We start from the raw sequence: 12,097 nt of genomic DNA, 5'->3' as shown, positions 1-12,097 counted from the left end.
ATTGCTATTTTCCAAATTTAGGACAAAACTAAATCTGAAAATGAATTAATCAAATGATATCAAACCAAAAAAAATGTTTCCCTCATGCATATCTCTAGCTAGTACAATTATAGGAAAAATGTATATAAGGCTTGTTCTCATACTTACTAATTGTTTTCTCTTTTTTTTCAACAACTATATTAGAGCATGGATGTTTGACCACACAAGACACCTTGTTTGCTGAGTTCCATTCTGCTTCAGTGACTTCATAAGCAATTGTTAGATATTTCTCTTTTCCATCCTTTGGTTCAACAATTTTGTTACCGGTCATGACCTTCTCATTAAGTTTCAGGGAGATTGCATTTGTATCCAAATAATTACCATAAACAAAACACTTGATTGTACCTTTTCCGTTACTAAAATCCTCATACAAAGGTAAAAACAAGTCTACAAATGGTGGGAAGAAGTTCCCTTCGCATGCTAAAAAAAAAAAGTGAATGTCATTAACATTTGCAAGTCAGACTGTTTAATTCTCTTCTAATACAGTATTTGAACCTTAAAGTAACATGTACACAAAAATTACACTTGTTAGATTGAATTCATACTTCATGAATAATGTTTCTATTTCTATGGTGCTTAGCGAAGAATAGACATTTGGATAGTTTCTTTGGAGCATGCAAGCAAAATAATTTTCTTTAGAGCATGTGCCCAAATAATACCAAATGTACCTTAACATTTTGTTTTACAATTAACAAGTATACTAAACATAAAAGTACAAAAAATGAGACACAAAGCATCTTCAAATCCTTTTTTTGCAGTGACAACCAGTCCAATGCACGAAATCAAGATATTCAATAGCGATCTTCCTCAAACTGAGCCCAATGTTTTTGCACCAGGCACATCCCTTGCCTACATTTAATTCATACCTGCCAAGATATTATGTCAGGCTAGGCTACGTGAACTTCCAATTCCGGTGAAAGAAAAGTGTAAATAGACATTTTGTCAGAGGTTATGTATTAACATGTTCTGTGTTAAAACAAGTATCCTAGAATACTAAAAGTGAGGCATTGTTCCCCCATGTTTGGACCACAGGTCAGATGAGACACTCTTATAATACATGATATAGTTCTTATATAGCTTTATTATAGATGAATGCAAAGAGAGAATACTAAAATAAAAACATTAAGGGAAGTTTATGCCGAATTATCTATTGCTCATGCCTAAATATTGCTGCTGCATACTATCCCTAAACTTGCTTATCTAATTAAAAAGTTGTTTTCTGTGTAATTATTTTCAGAATAAATTCTTAGCAATCCAGAAAGTAATTCCAGCAGAATATTAAGGCATCCCAGTTTATAAATATAAACCATTTTATAGAAACACATAAAAAAAATACTGACTGTATTGAGTACATACAGTCATACTGAAGTAGATAAAAAAAAAAAAAGTAAAAATAAACTATATGTGACACATTTTGCACCGGAAGACAATGCTTAGCCATAAGCAGAGCAGGAATAGCCAGAGTAGGGCACAGGGATTGCATAAGGGCTTTGGAACCATGATTGAAGAAGGACAGGAGGCGAAACTGGTAACCTGCCTAGGGTCCTGTGGGATCATAATCCTTCTTTGGTAATAAGCAATATTTTTCAATGTATCCAGCATTCTTTTTCTGTCTGTTTAATAATGGACATATGTGCTGAATTTTGTACATCAACACAATATGGCTCCATCAACACCAGGAAGAAAGGCATTTTCATTGGATACCGCAGTCATAAGATCTAAAAATCTCTAAAAGAGATTTTAGTACACACATAGTTAAAGGGACACTAAGCATCAAACCATATTTAGTTTAATTAAGTAGCTTTGGTGTATAGTTCATGTCCCTGCAGTCTGACTGTTCAGTTCTGTGTTTAGGAGTTAGATCACTTACTAGTCACAGTGCTCACACAGCCTCTATGAAAAGAAGGTTTACTTTTTACAGCGATTGTGTTTACTTTCTTGTTATGGGCAAATGCAAATATTGTATTTCTCAAACTGTGTACTTTTTCTTTAATAGATATTGCAAACTGACAAGGTGTTAGAAATGGAACATATTGTTTTTCATATATGTTTCTTTAAGCAAAAACATTTTACTTACTTTCAGTGCATAATATGTTAACGCCATTTTGTCCCAGAAAAAATACAATAACAATAATGCATACACAAGCTTCAAGGCTATGCTATGACTCTTTCAGTACATAATATTCTGCGGTAAGCCTAAATAGGTAAAGATGTTCAGACTTTAAGATGCCATCTTGTCTTAAGTCAGGGAATTTCCCATGATGTGTGCACCCCCTTACGTTTTAGTTATGGCCTTGTATTTTTGCTAAGTTAAGGGAGGTCCTAAAATTAATAAATTAAAAGAAGTTTTACTTTTTCATATATGAACTATGGTAACCCTAAAATGAAGACACCTAAGGTATAAATATGTGTACCTTTTAAATGTTAATACTGAGAGGAGAGATTTAGAGACAGACGCTCCATCTTATAATGACAGAGAGGCTGACATGATGACATGTTCAGGAGGGTATGTTAATCTATTAAGATATTGCAAGCATCTAGTTTAATCTTATAAACTCTGGTATAAATTATTGTAATGGGTTTTATATGTCTATATTTATATTTTAATTTAATAAAATATCTAAAAGACAAAACTTTATTGCTTGCAAGACAATCCTTATTTTATATTGTATTCTCAATTATTCATATATTTTAAATAGAGGATCTCTTGCTAACTATATAATATTATGGCTAAAGATATCTGTATGGTTAGCCCTTCTAAGTTCTATGCTTTAAGATGTTATAGTGGTAAATAAGGGAACCAGCTGTGGTTACATTATCTTCTGCTATGTTAGTTAAACATTAATCATACATGGCAGACTGCTTTGCGTACTAGTGGGATATTAACAGAACATGATGAGTTTAAACCCTTGGCTGCTGGAGGTTTAAACCTACTTCTGGAACTGTCATAGTTCAGGGCTGGATAATGTCAATTCTGTGCAAAGCAAACTCAAACATATGTAGTAATTGTACAAGTACTAGACTATAGTGCATGCTCTAGAGGTAAAAATAAATAAATAGTAACAACATATTCATACTAATATAAAGCCAAAACAGCGGTGTTGAAAAAATATTCCAGGTCAGTCTCAACTCTTTTATGGCCAACATTTTACAAATTAGTGTTTCATTTAACCACAGTTCATTGTTTGGCACATAAACCCCTACACTTAATAACATGTTGTAAGCATGAAATTTAAAGTTGATCTAAAATTTGAGTTACACCTTGAATATGGGAAATCGGGTCCCAGTTTTAATGTATTGCCAATTTTGCATATACATGAAACAGCATTACTAGTTTAAAAATGATGGATGGAGGTTTATTTTTATTTTACAAAAGGTAAGGGTACGGGTATAAAAGAAGATTGGTAGAATAGTATTCATTAAAGACTTTGTGTGTTTTTTTTAATGATAGCTGCAGGAGAGGAATCAGGGTGTGGTGTGAGGGGGGGGGGAGCTATTAACAGTTTAATTGATATGCTTTAGGATAGAAGAGTGACCACAAGATTTTGCAGCAAGTAGATAATTGGATGCTTTGGTCAGAGACTTTTCCAAAGAGCAATGAGTGCGGAAACCAGACTAAACTGCGTCGGCCAGAGAGTTGGATTCAAGGAAGTCTGTCAATCTTGCATACACAACTCTTTCAAGGATCTTGGACAACAAAAGGCAGTAACGAGATAGGACATTAGTTGGAAAGGAGTTAAGATCAAGGTTGGGCTTTTTTTTAGAATCAGGGTTACAGTTGTATGTTTAAAGGGTGATGGAAATATGCCAGAGGAGAGGGAGAGATTGAGAATTTTAGTAAGAAGCAGAGAAAGAGAGGGAGACAGAGTATGGATGAGATGCGAGGGAATAGGATCAAGGAGCAGGTAGTGGGGTGGGAGGACCAGAGCAGACCAGAAACCTCAACTTTAGCAGGTGTGAATGAACATAGAACAGCAGAGGGAGTGGGGTTACAGGAGGTATTGTTAGAGGAAGGAGAGCGGTGAGAAATCTCTTCCCTGATTGTAGAGATGTTCTCAGTTAAGTAAGTTGCAAAGTTTGTGGCAGTCAAGTTGGTATGAGGAGGAGGAGGAGCAAAAGGGTGAAGAGAGATCAAAATGTGAAGAGAGTGTGGTTATGAGGGTATTGAAGTAATTTACTTTTGCAGGGGAAAGAGCCAAGCCGTAATGGCTCAGCATAAAGTTATAGTGGAGAAAGTCAGATGCAAAGTGAGATTTTCTCCAGCAGTGTTCAGCAGTTCCGAAACATTTTTGGAGGTATCGGGATAGCTTGGTGTCCCAAGGTTGTAGTTGGGGGCACTTGCTGTATATAAGTGTAGGAGATGCCATTATGTCTAGTTGAGAAGAGTGGGTGAAATTGTAGAAGCTAAGGCAGGTGAGGTTTGAGATAGGTAAAAGGAGAGGCTGGTGAAGAATTGCTTTAGGTTAAGACAGTGGAGGTTTCTGTGAGATTGATGTGCTGAGGATGGTGTAATTTGGGTACTGGGTATGCAGATGTCAAAATTCAGCAAATGGTGTTCAGATAGGGGGAAAAAACACTGGATAGATTAGAGGTGGTACAGAGATTTGTGAAGGCGAGATGAAGAGTATTTCCTGCCTTATGGGTTGCTGACTTAGACAATTATGTAAGACCAAAGGAGGAGGTTACAGAGAGCAGAGGATAGGAATCAGTGCAGTTGAGGTTGTAGTAGAAATTCCCAAGTATAAGGTAATGAGTGCTAAAGGAGAGAAAGTGAGATAGCCAGGAAGACATGCACACTGAATGTTGGTATATTAGGGTAAATGGCAGGGTATTGGGATAAGGTTTGTGTGGTTTATAGTTGTCTTAGTGTGTGTAGAGGAGGTGAATGGCCCTAGGTTGGGAGAGACATCACCAGCTGCTAGAAGTAAGAGGAGAGAAAGTGACAGGAGGTTGTGAGTGGGTTTTCTATGCATGGGGTCTAGCATAAGTTCAATTGGGGGCAGGAGAGAGAGCAGGAAAATGTGTGCAGGGCATGAGATGAAAGAAGTGGCGAGTGTAGCATAGAGGGACTAATATGGAGGCTGTTAGGAGGATGAGAGAAGTGGGTGTAAGGAGAGATTTTCATACTGCGGGTGAAGAGGAAAATGAAGAGGAGGAGAAAGCAGAGCATTGATAAACTTGGAAAAGGCAATATGGAAAGAATTGGAATATTAAAAACTGGAGAAGAAGGGTGAAGATTAAGTTTTAGGGGTTAAGAAAGTGCAGAAGTGTATGGATTAGAGGACATTTGTACTCCTGCCACTTCTGCTTACTAAAATTTGAGTGTGACAGACTATCTATAAATGCAATAATGACTTGCAGCAGTATTAGGGCTGGAAACATTTTAAATCAGGCTGTGGAAAAAAGATATATGAGGGTCAGATAGGTCTGCAATAAAGCTGAAGGAGTGGGGTATGCATCTAAGCAGCACAGAGATGAGGTGACGCTTGTTAAAGTAAAAACAAACATGTGGGTTGATATCAATAAATTAAGGGAGGGTTCAGAGGGCAGGGATCACGGGAAATAGAGGTATGCATGTAGGTGAATAAAACAATTACATATAGCCCTAGCAAAACTACACTTCAGCATAACAAAGAAGACATAAAGGTAATAAAATATGCAATGCACCCAGGATATACAAAGTAAGGCTAATACAGGTTGCAGAGAAAAAAATAAAAATAAGTAAATGTACAGGGTGTTTACATTTTAATTAAATGATGATGTGCAGGATAGAGTCTCAGTAAGGTCCTCCAGAAGGCTACCTTGGCTTAGGGCAGATTATCAGCTGATGGAGCACTGACTTTCTTGCAGCAGTATTGGGGCTTGATTCTCAAGAACAGTAGTTCTTGGATGTTTTTGCAGAAGTAACACAATATAGCTTTATTTTCTATTGGAAAATATGGTTTTCACACAGCCATGCACGCCCTTACCTGAACATTTGCTTATATTCTTCATGTAGAGCTGACCTTGGTGTGTAATTTGACATGTGTATTCATCCAGCTTATCCCAGTATCCTCGGGTAACATTCAACTCGCTTCTCCCAGAGAAAGTTCCATCATTATTCTTCATAAGGTTGATTACACTCGCTGTCTTACCTGTAGATTGTCCATTTCTTAGCCAAGTTACAAAAACTTCAGCTGGCCGAAAGTTTGAAACGAGGCAAACTAACTGCACTTCATTTTTATCATCACAAGATGGTAATAAAATATGAATGTAGGGTTTCATCAGCTTTGCATTTTTGCATTCTGAAATCAAACAGAATCAAACCAAAACATAAATAGTGTATGTCTGCTTTGCACATTTCTAGACTTCACGCAACTGTAAGTTGTATTTATGTTGATCTCTTAGAGCTTACCCAGTTAGCCATTTCACAACCCTATAATTAAAGTGTAAAATTGGTCAGTTTTAAAAACCATATTGAGATTGGTTTCACCTATTTACATTGAACACTACTGTAAGCTTGTTTGAGCAGGGTCCTCTTCAACCTATAGTTCCTGCAAGTTTTTTGTAATTGTCCTATTTATAGTTAAATCCCCCCCTCTTATAATATTGTAAAGCGCTATGGAATCTGTTAGCACTATATAAATGATAATAATAATATTAATAGTAATCCAATTGTCTTTATTGTGCATTTTTTTAAAATTAAAAATCTAGGACTATAAAAGTATAATTGGATAAAGTATATAAGCATAAGCGAAAATGAATGCTCTAACACTGATATAAAAATAATAATTGTATACATAACCACTCAACATCTCCAGGGTGAGTTCAAAATTAGGAACAATCAAACTATAATCTAACATTATTAGTTTTCCAAAATTTTCAGTCACCCAGTAGGTTGTTTTTATGTTTTGCCAATTAAACTTACCGTTTTTTAACTCCTTCTTTTTATCATTCACAGAGCAAGTAAAACTGTTACTGTTCCATGAATCAGCTGAAATGGTATGATGACTGCTTTCAATGTAACTCTTGTCAAGCTTACTCCTATACCTTATTGCTTTCATTTCCTTTCCACTAGCGTCACTTATTTTGATTTGATTTCCTGCCGGACTGGTATCTTTAAGAATACAGCCGATAGTGATTACTTCCAATGTTTTTTCCTGAATGCAACATGGAAGTAGGGGGAAGAGAGAGCCTTTAGATTCCTCTGAAAGAAAATAAAAATAAAAATCAGTTTATTAACAAAAACAGAACGTAATTGTCTATTTTCCATGTTTTTTAGGCAAGAATTTCCTGGATGTAAAAGAAAAGGATTTACACACTATGATGTAGTCACGTGGCAGTTACATATTTGCTCAGGTTTGTTATGTAATCATTGGGATTACTACCATGTACGAAAGACATATATTAAGCCATATGATGACACTTGTTTTACTAACGAAAACTATAAATTACTTTTAAAGGTATACCTCTTCTTAGAATACTGTTTATTTGTTTAATACTTCAACAGGTAAATTATGCTATCACCTACAAATGAATGACAAAAAGTAAAAAAAAAAAAATATTAAAAAGAATATTTCGCTATTCTTATCACAGCATGGCCAAAATGATTGTCTATACATTTAAACAAATACTGTGAATACTGAATCATACTCTATGTGTTGGTATTTATGTTCACATACTCAGACTTGGGTATTTACACATGTGGATTGGCTGTGGTTCTTAGTAAATTCTTAGTAAAATCACTAGAAAACTGTTTGACCCAGAACCGGGACATGCCCTCAGCCTAAAAGCACCATAACCACCACTTAAGTTGTAGTGCTTATGGTGCTTAGACTGCATCACTGTGTTTCTGTGAATTGCACAATGAAAACAATGAAAACAAATCCAAGAAAGTGGCTGGACAATTGATTTTATTTTAAATTGTGAATTTCTATGTAAAAAATGTTAAACCGTTTTCTCCAAAATATAGTTTTACAATTTATCAGTCACAATTGCTCTTAGAATTTTAATGGAGTAATTTGCAATGTTACTAAATGCTGTAAACTATACAAACTATTTTTTACCCTTTTCCCACAAAATAACACGGAACTGATGATTACACACATAGTATTAATAAATATGTCATGATAATGTAATTAACCAATACAACATACACAACAGGATTTAAAAGGTAAACATTTTTGTCTCAGGCCTCCCAGGTAACAAATATCAACCATTTTTGTTAATGAGATAATTCAACATTTCTGTTGTAACAAGAACACAATAATACAGGCTTCACAACTGGTGCAGTGAATCTCTTTTAGCAAGTTTCATATATATGAAAAACCCATAACGTAAGATTATCATTATTATTGTTTAATGGAAAAAAGAAATCCACAACGTTCATGTTAACATAACATATCTTTATTTTCACACTTTAATATTCAATACAGATATATATTAACAAGACCACAAAAGCTCTAGGTTATTAACATATATTACAGAGTAATAACAGCATGAGATATTTACAAATCAGAAGGCATTAGGCATTAGCTACTGGAAATAGGCACTTGGATTACAGTGCTTTTCCTTGTGCAACAAATGTATCTGTCCAATCAGAATCATTTTACCTGGAAGAAAAACAAAAGAATAATAAATGTGAATAAGTACAATTCTATATACAAGCAATGCATATAATAAGTGCTTAATAGAGTTGGCAGGGTAAGCATTTATCATGGAAGAAATATGGCAGTGGTTTGAGTGTCTATAGTAGGGGTGCCCAAAAGGTTGATCCTCAGATGTTGTAGAACTAAACTCCCATGATGCTTTGCATGCCTTTAAAATGACAAAGCATCATAAAAGATGTAGTATTATTTCACCATAACACATGCTTTAGCATGAGGTATCTTTTGATTCTTTAAAATAAGGGTTGTTGTTAAAGATGGGGGTCACAGTTCCATAAATCCTAAACTAGCAAGAATGGTAGGAATGGAATATCCCTGAGATTTAGGGACCCCACATTGCATGGTGTCAGTCTGCACATCTATTAAAACAACAAGATGTCGCATCTGTCCATGGAAACTAGTTTAGATTAGATTACCCTTGCACTGGCATAAAAGCTAAAAATAAAATAGTACATTATCGCAATTAAATTTTTCATGGGAATTTGAAATTTTGAATTGTGACACAACTGTCTGTATTTATTTCAATATGTGACCTGGAATTGGTAAGAGTTAATGTGTCAAAAGTGTCATTTTGTGTTTAAACTCATACTACCACTGAGAAATACTTAAATAAACTTAATTTCTAAGAAAATAAAACATGAGGTATATTCATTAACACATGAAAAGTCATGTGCTGTAAAATGTTATCAACGTGTAAAATAGTACAGTTCCACTTTTTAAATTACTTAACCATTAGGTGAATATTAATTTATTTTGGTTGTTTGATATTAAAATCTGTGATTAATTAGCATTCCAACAACTTGGCTTTATAAATATACAGCTACTGCCCTGCTAAGATCTTAAAACTTATTTTAACAAACATTTGCAGAAAGTTAGTCTAGTTAATTTTGCAAGAGTTGTATGTAAACACTAGCTTATGTACTCTTAGAAACAGGTACCAAACTCTAAATTTAATGTAAAATTACTTTCTAAACAGCCTGCGTTTGTTATAACTCCAATTAACCTTATCCTTTTGTCAACAGAGACCTAAAGCATTAGTATTTTAAGAAGAAAAAAAAACTACTAAAAATAAAACGTCACTTTAATGAATAAAGTCATAACACATTATTTTTATTTTTTTAAAATAAAAATACCTGAATATCATCTATCTCTATGAGAAGTTCGGGAATGGAGATTTGGCCTCACTGCTTATCTGTGCGAAGTATTTGACTGGATAATGCCCAGCACTAACAAGTTGTGTTTGGTAAAGATAGGGTTTATACTCATTAGCTGTGGAGTCCAGTTTTGCAGGTAATTTAAGGTAGATTTTTGACCTTAGGAAATACTTGTGCAAATTTTAGCAACTGAAATGAATTAAAGGTATATATACACATTTTAACATGGAGTTACACTTCAATATATGGTAACCACTATGCTTTATGATGCATTTAATCAAAGGAAATAGACATATGCATAGCAGTACATAGACTGTGGTTTGTTAAAAAATAAAAGTTTTATCTTATTAGAACTGGTTATCATTTTGGCCAACTCTGCCTTACATCAACAAAGAAATATGACTTTTTCTAAGTTGACTTATAGAGTATTTCTAATGATTTCAGTAGGAATTTGGCTTAAAAGTAGAACCTAGGGGAAATTCAAAACTCTGCAATTAAAATTCCAAGTGCCAGGCTTTTCCACGTTTGCTGACCATATTCTTTTTGAAGGGGGAATGGTAGGATCATACAGTATATTCTAGTTGATAGTATTGTTAATAGGCCTGGATAAAGACTCTGATTTTCTTTGAGTATTGAGTAAGTGATTCTATACCATACCTTGAAAAGAGTTACAGTGGCACTGTAAAACAAACTCAGAAGGAAGAGCACTATGAAGGTAGAGGCAGTAGCCCAGATATTGTCAGCATCTTCTTCTTCTTCATCCATATAAACTGCACGAACTGTAGGGACATGAGACATAAATTAGCAAAAGATTCAACTATATTACTTTTCCATATGCGTCTAGAACTTATAGTCACATGATGTGGGCGGTGGGGATACACGCAAACAATGACAAAGGAGACAACTACAAACATTTGTGCTTAACTAATAGAAGAGATCAGATTTGGAATTGCCTTATATCATCTTTCTGCATATTTTAGAAATGACCTTGCAGCCATTAAAAAAGACTTTAGGTACTATTGAGGATATAATATGTATTTATTCATTGATGTTCTCTTTTTATCTAGACTCAATACAGTATGGGAGTAAGAAATTATCCCAGATTCCTGACAGCCACACAAATCCAATCCCCAAATATGCTATTATACATATATTGCAATGTATACATGGATATACTTTCAAAAATTATCCATTCTTTTGATAGACTGTCAAGCATTGACTTTCAGTTTGTTTTTATTTATTATTATTATTCTATAGAGGCAACACGTTTCTAGTCAGTGATGTTTTGATGTACAAATATTCTTGATCTAGATTTTGTAAGAAATAGTAGCCATAGTAAATTGATTTAATTGACATATTGTGCTGTGTTTGGATCATAACACCTGAATGATATGAATTATGTTTGGCTCTAGTTTCCAACCCAAATATAAAATGCATGCTTTCAATGTTTCTCTAAGACATAAAACAACAAGCTTCCTACTAATGTGGACATTGGAGGGAACAATGTTTTAAATTGGCTCTGCTGTAGACAGATGTTGCATGGTATATATTACTGAATAACTAGAGCTGAATTAAAAATGATCTCACTGTATTTATTTTCCGTTTGCTTCGTGCACTTTCTCGAAGTACATTTATCCCCCTTTCATGTCTCACACTGCATTTTGCCCTGACAGTTTTGCCCTGTGTATGCACATTTAAGATATCGTTCTAAAAACACTAACTGCTCTAATATGTCTGAACCTCTCATATGTCTTCTATTACAACATTGTATAATGTTTGTAAAATCATTTAAATTTATTTTTAGCCGATTTGCAGGTTGAAAAGGTGTAGGCGTAACTTGGAAAACTTATTTGTTCAATAGACTGAGATCATTTGATAGCCAGGGTCATGTAATACCTACTTGCATCTTGATATAAAGACAGACACAGAAGACCACTTATTTAGTATTTGATATCTGGTTTTTATAAGTGACATTTGTGGCCACCTTACGGCTGTAAAATGAAAATAATATACAGAAGGACTGATTTAATATGAGCTTTTTTGAGTGGGACTTCTAGCACCTTTTGTTCTAGCATATGTAACTTCCTAAAATTACTTTTTTAGTTGGTTTTGTTGTTGACCTAACTTACACACTACAGAAATGTGTGATTCTGAATAATAATGATAAACTTTGCTCTTCCCTAGTACTCTTCTGCTGTACTTTTTTTGTAACATATAGCATTTTCCAAATACTCCTATGATGGATTATGGCACCTCTAT

The 12,097-nt window shown here is 34.4% G+C and overlaps 1 protein-coding gene, 1 long non-coding RNA gene and 1 gene segment (V, D, J or C); all 3 read right to left on the bottom strand.

Moving 5' to 3' along the window:
• LOC134611213 (uncharacterized) overlaps window positions 1-12,097 on the bottom strand; it is a 78,588-nt gene that overhangs the window by 51,240 nt on the left and 15,251 nt on the right. Inside the window, exons 2-4 of the mRNA XM_063454853.1 lie at window positions 6,947-7,225; window positions 6,009-6,323; window positions 148-459 (exon numbers count right to left, since the gene is read on the bottom strand). Coding sequence (XP_063310923.1) covers window positions 148-459; window positions 6,009-6,323; window positions 6,947-7,225 — 906 coding nt within the window. The remainder of the gene's footprint in view (window positions 1-147; window positions 460-6,008; window positions 6,324-6,946; window positions 7,226-12,097) is intronic.
• LOC134611216 (Ig alpha chain C region-like) overlaps window positions 1-12,097 on the bottom strand; it is a 280,513-nt gene that overhangs the window by 253,669 nt on the left and 14,747 nt on the right.
• LOC134611217 (uncharacterized) lies at window positions 8,407-10,831 on the bottom strand. Its single transcript, XR_010090885.1, has 2 exons — window positions 10,496-10,831; window positions 8,407-8,630 (listed from the first exon to the last, which is right to left on the bottom strand). It is a non-coding gene; the product is annotated as an uncharacterized LOC134611217 (long non-coding RNA).

The sequence above is a fragment of the Pelobates fuscus genome, chromosome 5 (assembly GCF_036172605.1).
Source record: "Pelobates fuscus isolate aPelFus1 chromosome 5, aPelFus1.pri, whole genome shotgun sequence".
NCBI lineage: Eukaryota > Metazoa > Chordata > Amphibia > Anura > Pelobatidae > Pelobates > Pelobates fuscus.
The sequence above is the reverse complement of the archived record's forward strand: the minus strand, read 5'-3'. Positions and strand labels throughout refer to the sequence as shown.